General features: G+C 45.9%; 2 protein-coding genes across 3 annotated transcripts in view; one reads left to right on the top strand and one right to left on the bottom strand.

The window, feature by feature from the left end:
• Positions 1-15,232, bottom strand: part of LOC119379425 (WD repeat-containing protein 11) — a 448,867-nt gene extending 433,635 nt beyond the window's left edge. The window contains exons 1-3 of one of the 2 annotated variants that reach the window (XM_037648735.2): positions 14,870-15,232; positions 14,619-14,688; positions 14,490-14,531 (exon numbers count right to left, since the gene is read on the bottom strand). In XM_037648735.2, coding sequence (XP_037504663.1) covers positions 14,490-14,531; positions 14,619-14,688; positions 14,870-15,000 — 243 coding nt within the window. In that variant the 5' untranslated portion in view covers positions 15,001-15,232. The remainder of the gene's footprint in view (positions 1-14,489; positions 14,532-14,618; positions 14,689-14,869) is intronic. The other variant, XM_037648734.2, reaches the window with a different exon arrangement.
• Positions 15,233-15,440: 208 nt separating this feature from the next.
• LOC119379426 (ATP-dependent RNA helicase abstrakt) overlaps positions 15,441-23,292 on the top strand; it is a 263,231-nt gene continuing 255,379 nt past the window's right edge. Inside the window, exons 1-4 of the mRNA XM_037648739.2 lie at positions 15,441-15,560; positions 17,136-17,225; positions 18,124-18,283; positions 20,852-20,926. Coding sequence (XP_037504667.1) covers positions 15,486-15,560; positions 17,136-17,225; positions 18,124-18,283; positions 20,852-20,926 — 400 coding nt within the window. The 5' untranslated portion in view covers positions 15,441-15,485. The remainder of the gene's footprint in view (positions 15,561-17,135; positions 17,226-18,123; positions 18,284-20,851; positions 20,927-23,292) is intronic.

Raw genomic sequence — 23,292 nt, forward strand, 5'->3', positions numbered from 1 at the left:
GTGCTTTTATGTTCCTGAGTCGCTCCTGTCACGGGTCCGATAGCAGAAATACTCGACAAATTTGACAATAATTTTAAATAAGCAAAAAACCGCAATACCGAAACCTGACCGAGCAGTACTGTCTTCGCGTGACGTATAAGTCGGCGAAAACCGAGCAATGTATGCCGGTCCTACCAGCGCGTAGTATGAAAGCTACAAAGGCGGCGAAGAGCAGACGCTCAGGGGAAAGGTGACCCCGTTGCAACAGCAGTACCATAGAATAACAGAGAGCTGAGCTAGTTGCTAAGTGTCCATTTTAAAAAGACAGGGCGTGCAAACACGGACACAAGAAAAAAGTCAGGACACCACAAACGCCGACTAACAACTGATGGTGTTAGTCGGCGCTTGTGGTGTCCTGACTTCTTTATTGTGTCCGTGTTTCACACCCTGTCTTTTTAGAGTAAGCAGTACAGTATAGACCGCTTATAACGTAAGTCGCCGGAGTCGCGAATATTCGCACTGTAAGCGGTACCGCACTATAACCAAAACAACCTTCTTCAAAGGCTGCACTTGCGCAAAACGTGTTGAGCATGTAGCCTCGCGTGTCCGATAATCGACATATGCGATTTGGGGCGCTTACAACCACTTAAATCTCCGAATGTTCAAAAATTAACCGCCAAAGACCCGCATTGCCAACGAAATGAACACGGGGGAAAAAAGCAAACAAAACAAAGTGCCATCGCGGAAATTCGCCGACTACGTTTCAGGCCACCTCGAGGTATGCGCATTACACAGAAACCATGTCGAATCGCGACCGAAATTTCACGTGCTGAGCGCGGTACCGATCGTTCGATTTCACGGGCGCGCACGCGATGTCCAAGACATTGCAATCGAATCCGGAACCACCATTCGAGAGTTGCTTGTGCCAACCATGCCCTCGTTTTCATTAACGATATGATTCCCTTCCCTTCAAGTGCAGCCATCGCAAAAAGTTTCGTCGATTCCGCACCAAACCGCAACTTTTATCGCCCCCGACCGCTATCGAAAAGCAACCAACGCTGATTAGGCCTAGCCTGCGGTTCAGCATGTTGTCGCGGGAAGTTTGTCCAAGACAACATGAAGGTCGGACGTCGAAAAGATTGCACTCAAGCACTAACCCAAGAACAGCGCGCGTGATACGAAGTTTGTGTTCGCGGCCGGGAGAGCAACGGCGACAAAAGCCCGCCAAGCTCGTTTAAGTCCGCGCACTGACAGAAAAGGCGAAAGCTCGCGTCATGAAGCCGCAAAACTTTTCAATTTGCGGACGAGGTAGCAAACGCGATATCTGTAGCAAGTGTGATAAAGACGACGCTTTTCCCGACAGGAAACTACTTTAAGCGCACTTGATGAGTACGCGATCGTACGTTCCACGCATAACGCGCTGCCGGCAAGCGGCCGCGGAGCCTTGCCGCCGCCGGTGCAAAGGCTACTCCGTCGCCTAGGCAACCACCATCCTTCCCCACTCGGCGAGCCCGCACAGCGCTGCCGCGGTCTTTTTCCTCCCTCCGCCCTTCGTTCGTTCACTGCGCGTGCCCTCGCCCGTCGTAACGACCTCGTCGCTCCCTCCCCAGCGGCGTACCTCCTTTGAGAACCGCACTCGCTACCGCGTTTGTCAGAAATATTTTCCCGCAACCGCATTATAAACGGTATTTCATCTTGGGGGACTGCACAATAAGCGGTATGCGTATACATGCGGTTCTATGGGAGGGTAAACGGGAGTCGAAAAAGACTGCATTATAACCGGTCCTGCACTATATGCGGTTACGTTATAAGTGGTCTGCACTGTACCATGTCTGTGACTGACCGTGCTACGCGCACAAGCTCCTCGGAGCTGTCGGAAAATTAAAGTTGCGATTCGGACGCATTTGAAGGCCAACTAAAATCACCATTTTTCTTCAATGAAGTAGAACACACCTGTTTAGTTATTTGCTTGCCTGGTTGCGCATTCCACCGCCAAATGGCGCCACTTATCCAGGCGGCCTAAGTTTGTGTGGCTGCGATCGGGTAAAATGCTATCGCTGGGAAATTTGTGGACTAACTAAAGCTTCTTAATATTGCTTTGGGAAGAGTGCATAAGTTTGGCAATAGCGGCGTTCAACATCACGTTGGTGTGATGAATTTTTGACACGACGCGCAGCTCACCGTATACATAACTTGCAAGCGACGTCAGTTCCTGTTTTCCGTCCGCCATCACCGAGCCAACTGAGCACATACGACTCAGTTAGAATATTCTAGTACACTCTAACTCAGTGACCGCGCCGCGTTTACGTTCGTACCGCGAATCGTTTGGCGTTGTGCGTGTTTTTATCATTTGCCTTGTGCTTATGCCGAAGGATAATCGTTCAGTGAAGCAGTGTTGACTGAGGAACTTTGATCCTCTGTGTCTGCAGTGCCCGAGTCCACAGTGTCGCACGTAATGGGTGAAACGACTTCGCATGAGATTGGGAAACATAACTTGCATGTTATGAAGTAACGCCCGCACACACGAACGTTATTCGATGTCTTGAAGTCCTTCCTGTATATGCGCGCATAAGCCATGTGATACGCTTCTCCGACAGCTCTTTCACGGGTTTGTGATCACCTTTGGCAAACAGTACGTTCCCGCGTCTGGTCCTTTTATTTTTTTTTTTTTTATCTTATTTACACTTAGTTCTCGAGCGGCAGTCAAATATCGCCCTTGCAACGTACGGCGTTGACGGGAAATATGAGCCGCACAGCTTGACTCGGTGTCGTCTGCTGCCATATGCTCGGTGATGGCGGCACATGCTGAGATCGTACCCGGAGTTCCGCGGTGTTACGTACTTGCAAGTTATGCATACCGATAGGCCCGGTCACAGTGCACCCTGTATACCTTACGGAAAGTGTTTCCGTACAGTAATGTTCACGCATGTGCACTCTTCAGCCGGTACCGTATTACCGCACTTTCCGTCTTGCTAGCTAAAACACTCTAATATGAAGATGCGGGGTAATCGTGAGGTGCGAGTGTTCCGTGATTGTTAATACAGAGAATCGTGTGCAGCCCACAACGCGTAACACCACTTGCCACCCATCGCACGCACGGCCACAAGGAACTGAAATTTGCACGCCCAGCCAACGAAGCGCTGGCCAAACACACGCTATTGTTGCCTTGTGGATAGTAGACGTTGTAATGGCACCTTGGTTCCGTCACTTCCAGTTTGCCAAAAGTGACGTCACGCTCACAGTGTTGCCAATAGATGGCTTGCACTGACGTCACTGAAAGCGTCGTGTTGGAGCACCAGCATGTGGGGACGCGACGTTTCCGATGTCACATTAATGTTATCAAAACATCACACGCAGGTTCTTTCATTATTCACGCACAGGGACGTTCCTGCCGCGTCGTTTTCACATAGACGCAACTTGTTTGTCATCAAAGCCACCATCGTGGAGTCCCAGTTCCTTTCAGAAGCTGCGTCCATGACGTCACGTGCAAGTCATCTATAATTCTGGGAAGCAAGGTGGAGAAAGTTGGAACAATCAATACAATTCATTTGTAATGAAGCTGCGCATCCCTCCAGCCTGAAATTTGGCACAAAATGACGGGAACGTGAAAAGGAACGTGCCCAGCAAATTTTACTGAAATCCATTGACTTCGAAAAGTCGCCGGAGTTGGCCTTAAGGCATTCAGCCTGCCAGAACGAGGCCCTCGCTATGAATGAACGAAGGAAGAGCAATTTTAAGGGCTTGTTTTTGTTTGCTAGACACAACATTAATTAGAATTAAGAGCCAAGAAAGTCACGGAAAGTATAGGGGATGTTATTTTGTAGTAATTATGATGTAAATGTGAAGAAAGTAATGTGGACGAAAAGATAACTTGCCGCTGGCAGGAACCGAACCTGCGACCTTCGAATAACGCGTCCGATGCTCTACCACTGAGCTACGGAGGCGGTCATCCCCCCGTCCACTTTATGGAGCATATATGTGCATTTTGAACTTGCGAGTGTTAGTCAGCACCACTAGTAGCCATGACGGCGAGTGTGGAACACTCTTTTTTCTGCCTGCTGGCGTCACGAAGCACGTGATCTTTTTACAAGCTGGCAGCTGACCAATAATCCCTCGTATACTATGGCGGCAAGTTCTTTTTTCGTCCACTTCACATTTACATCACAATTACTACAAATAACATCCCCTATACTTTCCTTGGCTTTCTGTTCATTCTAATTAATGTTGTGCCTAGCAAATAAAAACAAGCCCTTAAAATTACCCTTCCTTAAAACAGAAACGGGCGTCTAAGAAAAGCAGCAATATATATATAGCCATAGTAGCCATGTCCAAAGCCCATCGCCTCACATGCTCATCAAAATACATTGGACAAGGGGAATGACAAAAACCTTTCTAATCTAGCAAAGACCGAAATAAACTATACTCTCCGCCACACAGAGTTTGAGTTTGAGTGAGTTTATTCAATATATTCAATACAATACAGTGCAAGTAGAAAATTGATATAATACCGAAGGAGGTACCAAAGTAAAAACTGTCAGGGGGACCTCCTGTGAATACATGTATAAAATGTAGAATAAAGATTGGCAACTGAGGAAAAAACAGCAAGCGAATAAAACAAAATGAACGTAATGAAAATCAACAGATGTGTCAACAACAATGTAATAAGCTGCCATAATCTCCCACCCGTTCCATAATCTTACGGCCTTTTCTGTTCTGTTTCCTGTCCTTTCTATGGTGTGGTTACATGTCTTTTTGTATTCCGGTATAGATGTACCAACTAGCCCGGCAACAAGTACTAATACTTTCTAGCTTCTCCTAATGTACTTGAGAACATCTCGAAGGCTTACCAGGAGAACTCTAAAGACATCACACAAAGAAAAAAATGAATGGCAGTTGCTGAAAACAAGAGGGAAGCACTACTTCTGAGTACCACAATACACCACAGTGTTGCAGTAAGCACTAGGGTGTAGCTTGTGGAGATACGTTTGCGAGAAGCTTACCCTACGAGGCGACCGGCAAGGGACGCGACGTTCTCCACTGCTGCAGCGAACAAAGACGCTACGGCAGGGTTCGTCGACTCCGGCACGGCGCAGAAAAGGCACTCGAAGCAGGATGTCAACAAACAACACGGGTTTATTAACCCAAGATGCAACACAGTACGACAGTCACGGGCTTGCAGGCCGTAAAGGGAACTCCGCAAGACCGATCGAGTACGCTTGCCAGCGGTGCTACGACTATCACACAAAGGGCAGCAGTCGAGCACACGAACGAGAAGCCGCCACGAGCGAATCGTCGGGCGCATCTTAGCTCGTAGGAGAGGAGGATGTCACCAGCGGCCCAATGGGGAATGGCGCTGCGTTGTGACGTAGGCCCGCGCAGCGTGCCAGCGTAGCGTGCCCGGACATGCCAGCGCGGGACGGAGCCGACACTTGGCTCGCCCAGACAAAGAGGCGCCCTGGCCGCCATCTTGGCGATTGCCGGTGCCTAAGTGCGCCCGGGCTACGCGGCCGGCACGCGCGCGGCAGCTGGGGAACGAGGCGCCAGGTAGGAGGACGCTCTCGATCCCCACAAGCTCTTTGGAAAGGATGTATAATTAGCATTTGTTGCACAAAATGATGAAAGAAGGGACACAATGCTGTCCAACATGGAAGTTTCATACGATGAAACAAAAAAGGTCGAAATTGTAGGCTTAGCATCTAGAAATTGCTCAGTGGGCTATGCAGGATACTGCTTTTGGAAGGCTCTGGATCAATTTTGACCATCTAGGATTCCTTAGCATGTATCTAAAGGGCATTACGTGATCGATGTCACATTCTGGCCACATGAAAATGCAACCAGGAAACAAACCCGAGATCCCACACTTAGTGGCACGACTAGGATGACCACCCGTACCGCGACTCGCGTGACGGTGGATGTACCGTCCCGCAAGAGATAGGAAAATTTTGAAAAATGCCCACATGTCACACTTCAGTGTTGTTCGGCAGCACCTTGAGTTTCGTTGCATCTGGCCACCCTGCTTGAGGATGAGTTAGCTGCAAGTACTACAAGCGCTACAAGCCTCCGAAAAAGTTAGTTAGCCGCCTGGTTCACGGCAGCGGCGACTGCTTCTGGCGACAGCTGCGCGGAAACACTGCCTCCCCTCCCCCCCCCCCCCCCCATTGGGGTGGCAGCCTCCTGCATTGGCTGAGCATGTTCACGCTACTAGCGGTATGCAGTGGCCAACCACTGCTAAGACAATCGCTTACGTGTGGAAACTAAGCCACAGCCAGTGTGTTGTACAGGAGGAACGCCACCGTTCCATTAAGGATCGGTGGAACTGTAACGGTAAGTCGTTATGTGTTCGACGGAACGGCAGAGGGAACGCCATTCCTTCTGTAAACGTACCACGGCATTGAATAGACGCACGTACGCAGAACGTCATGGGGAATGCGCAAACGCGCGTGTAGGATCGTCATCTGGAAAGGGTGCACTTCCTTGTACATTGTTGACGTTTGTGTTCGGCCAAGCCGAAAGTCGCAGCTGTTTTAACACGATAGCGTTCAAAAGCTCGTTTCGCAGAAATTCCGGTGTACGTGTCATTGGTTGTGAGCGAAAAATCGCCGTCGTCCATGAGCGAAAATTCAAGATAGACGCATATAAATGCATATAAATAAATAATAAAAATCTTCGGTATGAGTGGGGATCGAACACGGGCTTTCGGCGCGGAAAGCAAGTGTTCTGCCACAGAGCCACGCCGGTGCTGGAAGCTGTTTCGAAAAAAAAAAAAAACCTTTACGAATGTCATGTAGTGCAAGGAGTCTAACTAACGCATGTAATATTACGTAAAAGAAGCGTAGAATCGCACCAGATATCAAAACATGTGAACTGCGCGACGAGTGGATGGTTTAAAGGGCCACCTATTAAAAAACGCTCAGGCATAATTAATCATTATCAGCAGTGGCATCGACAAAGTGTGCAGGTGCGCGTGTTGCCTTACGGACGCGTAGCGGGTAATTCCCGAATGCGCAAAAGGATTAATAATGGCATATGGTGGGCACTTCGCAACTGTACTTGCATTAGACATTCTAGGATAGTTTGGAACATCCAATGTTACAAGCACAGACGCTCCTTTCCTTGCGGCACGGTTGAGTTTTCCACCAAGAAGCCCGATTATGCTACCGCGTTTTACTCTTGAACTGTGAGGCTAAAGCGTCCTCCAATTTTGGGCTGCTTATATGGGCAGTTCTCCTACGTGTCAAGCGAATGAGGAGGCAAACTGGGTACCCCGAGTTCTGATTAACCAGGAGGTGTGCCCCTGAAACACTGGTCCCATGGATGAGGGTCCCGAAGAGTAGGCGGTGGGACGGGGGGAGGCTGTGGGCGCAATTACTAAGGACGCAGCGATGCCTGCGCGTGGTTCCACGAAGTCATCGAACGCTAGAAATAGCAGAGCGCATCAGGTGTCTTGACGCACACGGGACAGAGGTACCCGCCAGCCGCCACAACGCTGGCGGCGACAGAAAGTGAGTGAAACACAACGTGATGACCACCGAATTCCCTCTCGGTGGCCTCCCACTGCGCATGAATGGGCTTCTTTGCAGGGCACAGCGCAACAGCAACGATGTTTCGCATTGGTTGGACCCCTGGTTGGGAGCGACTCACAGCGTGCGGCGAACACTACCGCCGGTTTGTGTTTGCGCAGTTCGCGGCCACATGCCAGTGAAAAATAAACAAGGCGGCCTATCGTAACGAGTGGTCCTTGGAGGCTTGTTCATCACTGTGTGGCTTACATCTCGGAGTTGTACACGGCTGTCAGGCCCCTGACACCCGAACATGTGACGGCGAGAAACAGGCCCATGACACGAAACCGCAGACGCCGCTGCAGCGCCCGGTCTGCGCCTCTGAGCGTTCCATTGTTGCTAGCTTTCCTGGATTCTTCTTATCTCCAGATAATCTGCTGCCAGTGATGTTTAAATTCCTATAATATACGTAGTTCGATGCGAGTTTGAAATTGCTCTCTTTATTTCGTCTCAGGATTACCCGACGGTATACAGGGTGTTTCAAGAAATGTGTTGTGGAGATAGGTTTAGCACAAAGCTTACCCTACGAGGCGGCCGTGAAGCGACGCGACGTTCTCCACTGCCGCAGCGAACAAAGACGCTACGGCCGGGTTCGTCGACTCCGGCACGGCGCAGAAAAGGCACTCGAAGCAGGATGTCAACAAACAACACGGGTTTATTAACCCAAGATGCAGCACAGTACGACAGTCACGGGCTTGCAGGCCGTAAAGGGAACTCTGCAAGACCGGTCGAGTACGCTTGCCAGCGGCGCTACGACTATCACACAAAGGGCAGCAGTCGAGCACACGAACGAGAAGCCGCCTGCTAGAGCAGCGCGTCAACCACTCGCGCTAGCCTGAGAGCATCTCACGCGGGCAAGCCCGCGCCAGACAGAAGCGAGCTCAAGGGGGAAGGGGGTTGTCACTGGCGGCCAATGAGGACAGGCGTTGCGCAGTGACGCAAGCTAACTTGGTGGCGTGAGCATGTCGAGGCACGCCCGGACGCGTGCCTGTGCGCCGGGAAGCCGACGCATGGCTCGCACCAGACAAAGAGGCCTGGCGCTGCCGCCGCGGTCGCCATCCCGCCGATTAACGGCGGTCCCCGGCGCTCGAGCCGCGCGGGGCCAACACACGCGCTAGCTGGGGAACGAGGCGCCAAAGGGGAGGACGCGCTCGATTCCCACAGTGTCCAACCTTCTCAAAAAATGAGGAAAATGTGATATTTGATTGCTGCCTTCAGAATTGGTTTTTCTGTAGTGGCAGGGATTTTAAGATGGTTAAATAAATTATTTGGGGTTGTAATTAAAAAGTTAAATTAAATAACTTTTTAATTAGTGAAGTTAGGTGGTTGTGTCAAATGGGAAAATTGAAGTTCTTCATGCCAGAAACCCAACCCAACTTTAGATTTCGAAAAAGTGGCATCTCGTAATAATTATGAAGTAATGAAATTCAACCAAATTCAATGGCGAAACCTAAACAAAAAACATGGAAGAACGCAACTGCCATATTCTTCTGAGACGTCCAAAATGAGTGAATGACTTTTTCTGTAGCGCTAGGCATCTAAGATGGTTAGAGACATGACTTGGGACAGTAATTAAGAAAGTTAAGTTAATTAACTTTTTAATTAGTGGAGTGAGGTGACTGTGTCAAATTGGGGAATTGAAGTTCTTCGTGCCAGAAACCCATACCAACATTGAGATTTCGAAAAAGCGGCCTCTAGTAATAATTACGAATTAATGAAATTCAACCGAATTCGATGACTTTCGCTGTTGAAAGCCGTTGCATTTTGTTGAATTTCATTATGCCACAACAATTACTAGAGGACGCTTTTTCGAAACCTCAAAGCTCAGATGGGTTCCTCGCATGAAGGACTTCAATTCTCCCATTTGACACAATGACCTAACTCCACTAATTAAAAAGTTAATATTGTAACTTTATTAATTACTGTCCTAAATGATGTCCTTAACTACCTTAAGATTCCTGTTGCTACAGAAAAAGCAATTCTGAAAGCCCCGAGCAAATATCGCATTTTCCTGATTTTTTTAGAAGGTTGGACACATTTCTTGAAACAGCCTGTATATTAATACAAAAATCAAATGTAACGGTAATGTAACAGCTACTTCCAATGTTCGAAATGTAACTGGAATGCGTTCCTTTTGCAATATAGGAATTTGTAAAGGGAACTCGTCCCAACAATGGGAAGGAACGAGGAACGAAACTTTCGTTCCTGTTTTAAAGGAACGAGTACAACACTGGCCACAGCTGCTTTTTGACTGACTATTCTTTGAGTTGCTGAAATTTTAGGCTGATATTAATAACCCTGTTTTGTGTCAGTGCATATTAGAGTGTTGTATAACGCCTTCAGTGGTGGTGTGTACAATGGTACACATCAACTATGGAGGCACGTGTTTCTTCAAATGACTTGAAACGCAGTGGCTTCCTGAGCAGTCATTGAACTTTATTGTGCTGTGTATTGCTGCAGAGCATCTCACTTTGCTGGAGACACTACCATGTTCGAAGATCGTTCGACGTGACGCGTTCCAGGACCAAGATTTTTCTTTGCTCGAAACGAATACAACCAAAAAACAAACTGGGCATACATTGCGGGCCTAATATTTGATTCTTATTCAAGAATTGAAGCTGACTGATTGCAGAATAATTAATGTTTAATTACATGTTAATTAACAATAATTACTGAAACTAACACAAAACAACACATTCCTTCGTTTTCTTGCTTGGAATGTAATACTGAGTGCCTTGGAATTATGCTATGCGAATTTGGCGCATTTGCAGACGGTATAGTGCATCATAATTTGCGCTTAAAGGGGAGTTTTGGTTACACATCTGTGTATTTCATATTCAACTTGCATAAGTTATTCTATTTCCCTTATTCACAGACGACAAAATGTTGCACGCAAAAATTTCCCGCCAAAAGTTGAAAGACAAATTATTGTACTTTATTTCTCGCCATGCCATGCTGTGTCAATCTCTCCTCCCCCCCCTTGAGTCAGCGTGTTCCACATTTCACTAGCACAAAGGTGGTCACCCGAGGCATGACGCAATAACCACATAGGCCACAGCATCATCAGTAGATCATGAGGCACCAATGAAGTGATGATATTGATGGTTCGAGTACACAAATATCATGTTGCTCACACAAAGCGCTTGAACAGCTTAACATGCTTTTGATATTTGTGCATGGCGATAACCATTCTTCCAATTAAAGGAATGCATGCAACTACATTCACAGCAATGCACTGAGAAATATGGGGTCTGCCTTCATTTAATCTGCTGGTATGCTGACTGCAAGCACTCAGTGGTATAGCTGCCAGTCGGCTAACTCTCAACTTTCACGCAAACGAGAGGCCATGAAATCCACAAGGCACAGCAAAGATGCCATCTTTTAGAGTGCAAATGGCTTCTGTCTTGTTGCCTGCTTTTCTCTCAACAGACCTCTCCCCGTTTGCAACTAGCACGATATCATTACGAGTGCCCTGCCCATCTGCGGCGCTGATGCACTTGGTGCTTGCTGGCAGAGCCTGTTGGATCTTTCTGAATAGGATCTTTATGCAGCAGCCTAAATGTCTAGTGCAATGTAAAGTACTTATAACGATACCAGGTGTATCACTTATAACTTATATCAATTCTTCACATTTCTCATTGCCCTCACGCAAAAGAAAAACCATGCATAATTATACAGTGTGATGTGATCCATGTAGGAACGGGGAAAAAAATGTCGCCCCCATCTTCCCACGGGGGGAACTTTTTTACGCAGAATGGTAGACAACATCCTTGACATCAATCAGAGAGATTTCAAATAATATTAAAAATTCACTTTTTGAGAAATCTATTTTCAAACTTCTGCGCTTATGGTAAACCACATACATTCGAGCACAATCTCACAGTAAGATGGTGAGCAGCTCTAAAACCATGAAAAATTTTGAGAAAGTGCAAATATCAAGGTCAATATGTACCGAGTATTGTTATCCTCCGTTTAACTTGTCTACAGCAAAATTCCTCGAATACGGGCATTTCATGGGATTTACCATGTTTGTGATTTTTTTAACCCAATGTCCTTTGACAGCAAAGCGAAATAAATACTCATAAGATTGAACTATTGCAAACAAGAAGCGCACCTTTTTTTCACTAGGTCCACTGAAAGTTCAGAAATTGTGAAATTGGTGAAAAAGTGTTTTTCACAGCCAAAATTTTTACATATTTTTTTTCAGACAAACAAATTTTTTTCTACCGAAACTAAGTTCGAAATTATTGTTCGGGGTCTAAAACCTTCACCTAGAGTTAATTTCATCATAATTGGGAATGATGACCTGTACCTTGTGTTCGTTCTTATGTGGGCACACCCTTCTACAAAAATTTATTTGAGAGTTCGATAAAAGTAAGGCAGTTTAAGAGAACGACGTGAAAACTCATTAAAAGTGCCGCAACCAAGCCACCATGAAGAAAGGGAGCATTGTGTGCATAATCACCATCGCAATCGCTGGAGGGGAAGAGCTTGCTTGGTCACAGCCACACAACGCCCAGCAACGGTTTCTAACACAAGCTTTTGCCCATTTATACGCTTATGAAAGATGGCACTGACTAGGCACAGGGTGATATCTCTTGAGGTGAAGCAGTGAACTGATAGGGATTTCTGGCAGAGGTTGGAAGCCTGATGAAAAAAATATGGGCTTTCGCAGTCGACGATCTCAACACCCCTCAAGACTCGAGATGTCCTCAAGAATTCCAATTTTTTCACAAATTTCATTTTTATCAGCTTGTTCAAATAATCTTTTGGCTATTTAGACTATAACAAAGTGGTCAGTGTTCTTTGCCATGACTTGCATTGTTCGATCCAATTCACTTATTATGAATAAGTAGGCCTACATGCACAGGGAGACGAGGGTATGCTCTTTCATTGTTGTTTTTTTTTTTTTGCAGGTCCAGATATAACGATAATAGGTCATAACGATCAAATTTTCTGTTTTGTCAATATCATTATAGGTGGATTGCAGTGTTTTCTGTATTGACAGCAGCCAGAAAATGTGCTCAGGAAATGAAACACAGTATTCACTAAATCCTGAGGGGCAAACTTCCACGCTCCCCAAAACGAAAAGTATACAATCATTGCGTACTCCCAGTTCTAACATATGGAGCTTAAACTTGAAGGATAACAAAAAAGCTCGAGAAAACGTTAAGGACCATGCAGCGTGCAGTAAATAGAAAATGGTAGACATAACATTAAGAGATCGGAAGACAGCTGAATGGGTCAGAGAACAAACAGACGTAGTTGGTGTCCTAGCTGATATCAAGCGAAAGAAGAGGATCTGGGCCGGCCACGTAATGCGCAGGACAGACAAATGGTGGCCACTTAGAGCAATGCAAAGGACACCAAGGGAAGGGAAAAGAAGCTGAGGACGGCAGTGAGTTCGGTGGGGTGATGAAACAGGAATAAAATGGAGTCAAGACCGGGTAAATAAGTGGCTGAGGCCTTCCTCCAGCAGTGGCTGAGAACTCGCACGCACTTTCATTTACTTATTTACAATACTTCACAGACCCATTCAAGGGCACTGAGTAAGGGGTAACAGAAAGTTAGCATCGAATGAAAAAAAAGGTAACAAACCACAGCTTACAATTAGTACAGGAGAGTATCGTTATATGAAGGAAAAAAATCAGGTTATCACAAAAAGTTTCGTGGTTAGACTTGGATGCAAGCACTGTGGCCCAGAAGACTGTTCCAGTGTGCAACAGCTCGAACAGTTCAATAGCTGCGTTTGACCATGTATGCGCATGAAAATGAGCAAGCTGTGAATGCGTCGCGACGTGTGCACAGGAGCATGAGTTGGCAGACAGTGCAATTTATTGATATATATGTAACTATGAAACAGACACAGAAGAGCAACCATGAGCCTTTTTGCAATGACTCAAGTGAAATATCTTGCTTTATCAAGTAATGCTAGAAAGATGCCCATAGTTACATGAGATGGGGCTGGCTGCTCTATTCTGAACAGCTTCCCAACATGCGGACAAGGTAGTCAATGGCACAGCAACAAGACTAGATGAGTGCACATTAGCTAGCTAATGGTTATCATATATAAAGATGTCATGCCTAAGCAGTCTTCTTTCATGTAGGCCAATGTGTGTTTGTCGCCGATCGATGGGTAATAATATCATCATTATTCATCTAAGTACACGAGCCGGGATTCGATCTCGTGACCTTCGGGCCAGCAGTCGAGCACCATAACCACTAGACTGCTGCTGCCATAATGTGCAGGCTTTGTCTACCTTCTTTTACGCCCCGGTGTGCCCTTCCAGTTGGTAGTGAACTTTTATCCTTAAATCGTGTTCATGTCTGCTTGCCCACCTTTTTTTCTCGCCCACAAAAATAAAATTTCGCCATAAAATTCCTATTTTCAAATCGTTTGTTAATGTGCGCAAGTAGTAGCACTGACAACATGAAGGTATGCATCTTCACTGAAATAGTGTCGCACGAATGTTTTTTAATTAATGTCCAATAATATGTTTCCACGGGGCATTGAATGATGGAGCAACAAGGTTTCGTACGTAGCTTTCCGATGCAGTGAAGCACCCCAGATTAACAAAACATTTGAACAGTTAAATATCATGTTCTTATAGAATCAAAGGCACTTGACAATGCAGTTCAAGTTTGAAAAGCTCCAAGGCTGTATACAAAATCGCAATGATAATATTTTTTCGTGTATACTGACCCGACAAGAGCATAGTAACACTACAGTAATCACTGAATAAAGATGATCTCTCACGTTTTGATACCTCAGGGAAGATCCCATAATCTGGTGTGCCAGCATTTCAAAAGTGTAGGGATGTTCAGGAGTGTTTAAACAAGAAAAGTCTCTTTTGGACCAGGGCATATGCTAGGTTCTAGCACTGTTGATCATTTCGGGCTTGCACATTTCAGAAAACCTTTGTCCAACTCTCATATTTCACTCAGTCATACCTTGGTCACATGGTGCTGGTGCCCTGTCAGAGTCTGGAAGACCTGTAAATATTGACAGGCAACAGTGAGGCCATGGCGCTATTTCAAAATGCAATCGTTTTGACTAATTGTGGTACTTTTCATACTTACCTGTAAATACTTTGTGTCGATAACAACCACGTGCTTGTGACAACCATACGCAAGAAGTGACTGAAAGCCCCTGAAAGCGAAGTGAAGCATTAATTATTCATTCGATCAATTACTTAATGAAAAGTATTGTAGGTGAAGTGTGAGGGGAAGCATAAGTGTGACACTGTCTCCTCAAACGTTGATCCTTCTAAAGCGCGAGCAATGTATCGCTTCATGTCCGAGCAAAAGAAAAAATGATGCCGCAAGCTTACCAGTCGACAGCATCTTTATTTGCAGGTATCAAGGCACCAGGCAGAATTCTCGAAGATATCCTTTTAATTACGGGATTGGCTGCGGAATCATCAATGCGCTTCTCTGAACAGGAGCGCTTTAGCGATGACATCGTTCCCTTGGAAAACACAACACAAAATAAAGTATGTGATTCTCAACCTAGTTGGTGACCAAGTTGAAATCCATAGTGTACAGTTTTAACCATGGCTCGTGTTGCCGCACAGCAGTTTAGAGATTGCTGTTTAGTAATAAAGAAAATCATATGCCAACTGCCGCCACCGGGTCTACTGCTACTGCTAGGAAACGCACGATAGGAACCGTGATAGGAACCGCTAGAACTAGCTAGAACCGCTGCTTTAGGTTGGATTGGATCGATTTCTGGATGCTGCCAGTAAATAAAAAAAAATTAACTTTAAAATTGACGGCTTCAACTAGCATAATGTCTCCAAGTTCTTGTCTTCATCGGCTGGAACATAATACGACTCTAAACGATAGTCTTTTAGCAATGAGGCAAAAAAAAAAAAGAAAAAGAAAAGCCGTAAAGTCTCGCGCATCGTGCACAAGTTGCGCGCATCGTCATCGGTGTCACGTTGTAAAATGGACGGTAGAGTTGAAAGTTCTGTAGAGAACACCGACTCTCAGAGCGAAAATGCGCATGCAACTGCGAGGAAAGTACGTTGTGCTTATAGTTCACTGTATGAAAAGTTCTTTTTTTCTGTGTGAACGCTTCGAATAGGCTTCCTGTGTATCGTATGAGGCATCATCATCGCAGTGTCGGCAAACCGGTGTCACGCGGACACTTTTGATCGCGATCAACATAGTCCAAACTAATCCGGATCGAGTTTGACGCAGGCGTGAGTCAAATCGCGATCTGGGAGCCAGATCTTGATGCGCAGACCGCGATCGTCCTGATCGCGATCAAAAGCGCCCGTGTGGCACCGGTATAAGTTAACGACGTTGGTGCCATCACCTTCCCTGTTCAGCTTGCACTCTTTGATCGATCGGTAGACAAATTCCTTTTGATTCGGTGAGCTGTCTGGCGAAACCGGTGTCTGTAACGTCATCTAGAAGAGCATAAAACTGGGCTTTGTCACTGGTACGCAGTATTAGTGACAGTGCGCTGTGTTCTCTCTCTTGTCCCCTCTGGTGTTCTTGCGCTGTCACTGATTATTAAATATGTAACGCAGTGCCTTGTAACTGAAAAAAAAAAATTCCATAATTTGACATTGCAAAGTTAGAACATTGCAAATGTAGACAAATGGAAACTTTCGGGTTCTCTTTAAGAAAGAAATACCTGTTGCAGTTTCCAAATATCTGTGTGTACAAACAGGGTGAGCCGCTTTTCGCAGGCACGGGAGGGTTTCACACCGGGACATCCTGTCCCTAAACTTCTTCAGTGCCTTTGAAGCTGATCCGCCTACAAGGCACAGTGGTAAATCCTTTTACTGAACTGATAGTCGTAGCGGTCAAATGTGTAAATTGTGTTTGCATTATTTGCTTGTTCCTTATGTCTCGTCATATTTCGTCACTGATCTGGCTATAAAAGCATTATTTTGCACTTATGTGCGGGGAGGTGGGGGCTTGCGTTAGCTGTGCCATGCTGAATGACGAGCTTTAAGGGCATTGTTTTGAATGTGCGGTGCATTATTAAGCTGCTTACCAGTATGGAAGCTGGGGCAAGTTGGTTGTAATGCATTGTGATAGTGTAGACAGTGCAGAATCGTCTTGATGACACTGCCCCATACCAACGGCACTCTCTTCTGTGCTATCCTAAGACGACTCTGTGCTGTCTACATCGCCATCACTGTCGTATTTTTGTTCATAGGCACTCTTGCAATGTTAGTCTAAACGGCGGTATAACTTACTGTAAGATGCTGTGACATTATCCTAGTTGGCCCATTCTGGATGGCCTGAGAAACAGCATGAGATGTGTACGTAAGCTAGAAAGATTTCCCACACAATCTAAGTACAATTTTCAGTCTTTAAATTTCGAATATGAAGTTTTTTGGGGCCTGCTGAAGCATTGTATAGGGGAAAAGTTGTACTGCTTTTTGTTCAGAATATACCTTGTATCAGCTGGCCTGCCAAAAAACTAGCTTTGCAGCATTAGTGTAGTGTGAAGACTGATTTTCATTGTGTGTCTGTTTCTACTCTTTCACATGGCATAGGTCGATGAATTTCTTTTATACGAGCAGATAATATGTATTTCTATAAGTAATCTTTTTTTTTGCTCGCCTGGTGTTTCAGAGATTCCGGAGAGAAGAAAGCAAGAGCAGTAGTGACTCTGACACTGATTACACACCATATGTACCCCTCAAGGAAAGAAGGAAGCAACAGGCATGCTCTCTTGTGCTTTTCTTTTTGGCATCATTCTTATAACCTAAGATAAATCTTTGTGTGGCAGACACTGCAGAAGGTTTCTGAATAAAAAGGAAAAGAGAATTCACTATGATTGATGCTACTTGCCAGAACCTTCCAGCAAAAGTTAACCATACTGCTTGCTCAACATTTCTTCAGCAGTTGTTTCCCAAGCATTGATTCACCACTAGGCAGGCACCTTCCACAATTGCCAGGGACCATAACGGGCAGTCTGTATGTAATCATAAATTTTGGTGCTGTGAAAATATGGCTGAGTGACCTTATTGCTGGTCTAGGTGAGAATTTCATGTTGCAGGCATAACCTAAAATGCTACTGGTGACAAGAATAAATGTACTCCATCTTTGCCATTGCTGCTAACCATTGCATTTTGGGCATCTGCTACTGTGACCACACTTTTGCAACAAAATGCGAAATTATATGCCCCGAGTGCTTGTCTTGCTTGTATGCCGACGCACAAAGGGATGTGTATATAAAATTTTAGTCTCGCCACCAAGAGACTTTCTTTCTCTCTTTTTTTTTCTCGCTTTAAAAAACGGTATTTTGTGCGAAAGTTACGATATGTAGGATTTTTTAATGTATATATAATTCAAATACAGTTTGCTTGTAAGTAAATAATCTTCTTACCTCTCGGATTTACCAAACTTTTGGGAGGAGCCACTGTAAAGCATACCAAAAACCTAGAGTGATTTCATCAAAATATTTGTAATTATGGGGCAACTAGCAGCACCTGTTGAAAAATTCTTTCAGTTGTACTCAACAACAGAGCTCTTCTTGAAACGGGCAGTTTTCGGAATAGTGGTATTCCATGCATGTAATGCTGTGGGAAGACGTGTTAAACTGGCCATGGTCATGCAGCTTGGTAGACTGGGCCGTCTGCATGCCATATTGCTGGAGGAAAAACGTGACAAATCCAGCACTGCTACCGATGAGGATGACGACCAGCGGGACGAGTACGGCCGTAAATCCAACATCAGTCTGCTTGACCAACACACAGAGCTCAAAAAGAAAGCTGAAGGTGAGCAGTGTTACAGCATCATCGTGTGGGGAGCAGGGTAAAAAAAAGGTAGTCATTTTGACAGCTGTGCATCTACAGTTGTGTGAGCATGTGTATCTGTATACGTGCCCACACATGTACAGATACAAGTGCTGTGTTTGCCCGAAATGCTTTCAGCAATCTTTTACTGCAAAGCTATATAGACTATTTTCCGCAGCGGCGCACAGGTGCGGCGATGTTTGGTCACGTAATCGTTGCTGGCCTTCGGCCAATGAAGCGGCCGTGGCTGCGGACCACACGAGCTGGTTGCAGCAGGTTGTAAGCAAGTGATGTGCTTGAGCATCGAAACATAGTTCGATATTTAATCGCCTAAATGTTGACAAGGTTGAGACATTTTGCGTTTGTTTCGCACATACTACGCCACAGCGTTAAGTGATATGTTTATTCTACTTTACATTTATGGCATATACCTTTAATTATGGTACCAGCAACCGCCAGTAGCTGTGTTTACAAATTAACGTGGCAGCACTCGTGCAGACATGACTGCCCATTTCGATCCGAACTCGTGCTTGCTATTTGCGCCCCGTCCTGACAGCAATAAATAAATGGTGAAATCGGCTATCGCTTTGTGTCATCTCACGTTGGGGATAAAGCATCAAGTATGTTTTTACTTTATTATTGAGATCATCTGTGTTTTTTTAGCCGTGCCTGCTAAGCCTCGTCTCCGAGGATTAGAAAGTAGATCTTGGAAACACTGCAAAATACCGACGAATGCATTGCTCTCAAAGCTTCAGTACGCAAATATAAAGCAAATATAAAAGCATCGAACTTACGGGTCACACAGCGCGCGACGACGGCGTAATAAATTCAAGGCAGAAGGAAACCGCATCCACAAGCGCCACCTCGTTGACTTTTTTCTGCCACTGCCATCACAACGCAGCACGGATAGAGACATATTGAGTAGTGCTGCCAAAGCCACGTTCTGGGACTGAAAGGCCAGGGGCCAGTGGCACCACCTCATTTCAGCTGCACAAACCAGCTGCGAAAAATCGTCTATATGGCTATAGGGTTCCGTGTATATTTTTCTGTGCGTTAGCGAAAACTCCCTTAAATGAATGAATGAAACAAAGTAAGTTTTCTTGGTAGGGCTGTATTTGAAACCGGGCCTCCACGCTCCGAAAGTGAGTGACTGGGCTGTTGACCCATGCTTGCAGAAAGTGAATATATCTGAATTATCGGAATGGGTTTTACCAGCTGTGCAACAAAACAAATGTAAAAAGAAAACACTTTGTGTGAAGGCTTTGTGGTAGTAGAGTAAAAGCCCTCAGCAGAACCAGATCTCTAGCCGACTTGGGGAATTTTACACATCCGGGTATGTGAAAATGTGATGCCACACATCTGCAGATGAACTTCTGTCTCTTTTTTTTTTTTTTTTGTGAACCCACCTGCAATGTTTGGGCAATGCCTTGCACTTATAGGCCGTGAAAAAAAAAATAATTATGTTTTAGCTCAGAGCATAGTGTGTCCGTCCCAGAAATTGGGTTTTATATATCAGACCAGCACACCTGACTTGCAATCTGCTTATTCGGGGCTGGACTGGAGAGGTGCGCGGTCGTTCCTTCTTATGGCGTTCACAATGCGGCTGTGTCCATCTCCCACTGCATTTGCTCCGCCATCCATGCAAAGTAAAGGCGAGCGCACGCTTGCCTTTAAATTTCCAAGTGACATGCGCTGTTTGCATGGTAAGGAACAAAACGCCAGGCACAAATTCATGTCGTAGCGTTTGCACGATAAGGAATGAAACTCCGGGCATAAATTCACGTCATAGCTTTGAAACAAAGTGCTGTAATTTTCATTTGTGCAACATTGGCATTAAAAACAACTAAGGGATGGCGCTGTACATTCGCAGAAAACAAGCTTATGAAAATAAAGACCCTGCAGTTTTGCGAACTTCGTTGGCAACCATATTTTGCCTTGAAATGTTTTTCAGCCACTTGGCGACCAGTTCTGCATCGCTTGGGAACTGATGAAAGAGAGCACCATGACTCTTACTGGCTGGCACTCACAGTGCAGAGCGCAATAGCAAACCATGGTCTCAATGGCCGGTCCGCAGTGAGCGATTCACTGCATTGCACTGCAAAACATGTCTATCAGAACGCAAAAGCAACCAGCAAGTCCGCACATGGGTATAGGAGTCATGTCACAATGTAACCGGCTCGCAGCATCCGCATTATACGAACTGTGCCAGCAACACACAATGCAGAGGAAAAGTCGTCAGAACAGCAGCAGCAAGCAAACGCCCCAATAACAATAGCAGGGTCGCAGCGTCCCGCAGGGTGGGCAGTGCCTATACCCGTGGAGAAACGCTCCCACTGTGTCCGAAGCGATAGCGAAGGCCGTAAAAGGAACGCCCGTGCGCCTCTCCAGATTTGCCAAGGCTTATTAAAGGTATCTAAACGTAAGCAGTGCTGTACCTGAAATTTCTCCTATTTCATTTTGGCTTTGTGTGCTTACGGGTGCTTTTTGTACTGCTAGATTATAAGCACATTTCACTTTAATCTGCTGTTGCACTTGTTTAATGATTTGCAGCTCGTAAAGAGAGTGCACTGGAGAAACAACTCAAGGAAGAAGAGAAAATCTTGGAGAGTGTAGCTGAACGAAGAGGTGAGCCCCTTTTCATTTGTCTCGCAATGTTATGTACTTCTTGCAAGTGTTGACTGAGTTAAAAAAAAATGTCACATTCATTCATTTCACACTTCTGATCAACGTTACTAGAACAAACTCAGTTTAAAAGCTCCGCCGGAGAGGCGGTCCGCGTGGCGGTCGTGAGAACTAGTGGCGCTGCAGTCACGTCTAGCTCCCGCGGCTGGCGCTTGTTGTGATCGGCGCCGGCGATGTACGAGCGCATGTGGGTTACAGCGTCGTCTGCGCTTTGTTAGCTCGTCATCTTTGCGACTGTTCTCGACCAGGCTTAGCGTCTTGTACGAAGACACGTGCATGATGTACAGAGCGTAACGAGGACGAACAGATTCACGGTGCGGTATTAGCGGTATGCCGACTTGTTTTGCGCCAGGCTGCAAGAACGGCTACCTCAACGACGACTCTGCTTCACGACACTTCTTCGGACCTCCAAAGGAACCCGCGCCATTCAAGCTTTGCATGGCAAAGATAGAAAGCTTACTGCGAAAGGCAAGGTCTGTGACGTTCATTTTGAGAGTGACGACATTGTAAAGCACTATTGTCGTGTCGTTGCGGGACAAAAAGTTTTGATCCCACGTGGAAAGTGGGAACTCGCGCCCGGTGCCGTGCCGCGCTTGTTCCCAGCACTTCCACCCCACATTTCAAAGCCAAAATGTTCGGGGTTTAGGCGCAAATCCCCCCCCCCCCCCCCCCAAAACGCACGGCGTCCCGCGAAAGCCTAGTGCCCAGTTTAGAGGAGCCGCCAGAAATAGGACAGAAGGCAGGCGATTACCTACGCTATCGAGACAGAGTTGCATCACACTGACATTCGATCAGTTGTCAGCTGTCGCTGCCTTCAAAGCAGTGGATTTTCGAGAGATTTTACGACGAGCTATCGAACAAGATGTGCGGAATATTTTACACTCGCCGGCTCGGGAACGGGCTGCTCAGCGCAAAAATTTGACACGGTACACATAGAAAAGACGAGGAACAGCGCTGGCCCTAGTCTTTTCTATGTGTACCGTGTCAAAGTTTTTGCGCTGAGCAGTTTAATAATGGAATACCAACTAGCCCAATCCCACAGTTTGCTTCGGGAACGGAGACTTACTTGTGCAAAAGATCATTGTAGTTGATGAGCAGTTTAACTGCGTTGTGAACGGCTACAGCACGAAACGCAAACGGCTGTCGTACAGTGCAAGAAGTGCTGCGGGGATGAAACATCTGCTCGGTGAAGTTGAAAAACTGAAGTTGAATACTGACGACTCTTCTAGCGACAGAGTACGCGCGAACTGCTCGGTGCTCACATCACGGCCGATCTGTTCGAATTGTTTAAGGCATCGTAGAAGGATGCGACGTAGAAAGATGAGACACCGAAAATACAACTATCCGCTGAAAAAATTGCTCAGAGACATCTATTCGATATAATCGCACACTGAGATTTCATTTACCGAGTTCTCGTAAAATTTTCCGATTTTGGGTCAGTATCCCTTTAACCGTCGCGAAAACGTGTCTTGTAAACATTGCAAAGCATTGGTGATGTTTTTCGAGAAAGTTTTTTTCAATAAATTGTAGACAACACGAGTACTATTTTTCTCGAACGTTTTTGTATCTCGAGTAAGTACGCTTCTTTGTACACTATAAAGGCTTTTACAAACGTGTTGGGTTCTTCTTGGTCTAGATAAGACGGCAGCGGCTAAAATTGTGGTGGTAGTTATAAAAATTACGCTGAAGACCCTCATTCGCTTAGAAACTCCTATGCTTGGAAGTTAAACGCAATGTAGACAGCTCAAATATTGTCACAGGGTCGTGACGTCGACGAAGGCAGCAGTCAGCAGGTCCGAGATAAAACTCTTTATTTGGCCGGACTTGTGGCCGGGAAACTGAAAATCAAACTACAGCAATACACTGATAGCGGCGAACAGAGCGTCGATCAACTGACAAGCAGTCAAGCGCGTCGGCTTTTATACAGGCGCTATCGAACTTTCCAGCGATATCGCTGGTGGCGGCATTATCTCTCGACAAAGCTGGAAGATTCGCGTGCGGCGCGCAATCTTACCAAAACGATCTACTACAATCACGAAGCTTCTCGAACACTGCTTCGCGGACAGCGTTGAGCGTTGATAACCGTCCTTGCTGGTCAAACCCGAATACATCAAAATAAACCAAGAAGTGGGCGTGGCAATATAGACGGAACATCGAGTCTTAGCCAATCAATCAACAACGCACGCGGGCCAATGCATGCAGACGACCTTATGCATATCCACTTAAGTATCCACCTAACTAGTATAATAAGAAAGTTGCCGCGCAGTTGCCGCGAGCAACTGCGCGGCGGACCGCAGCGTTATGCCGGG

The sequence above is a fragment of the Rhipicephalus sanguineus genome, chromosome 1 (assembly GCF_013339695.2).
Source record: "Rhipicephalus sanguineus isolate Rsan-2018 chromosome 1, BIME_Rsan_1.4, whole genome shotgun sequence".
Classification (NCBI taxonomy): Eukaryota; Metazoa; Arthropoda; class Arachnida; order Ixodida; family Ixodidae; genus Rhipicephalus; species Rhipicephalus sanguineus.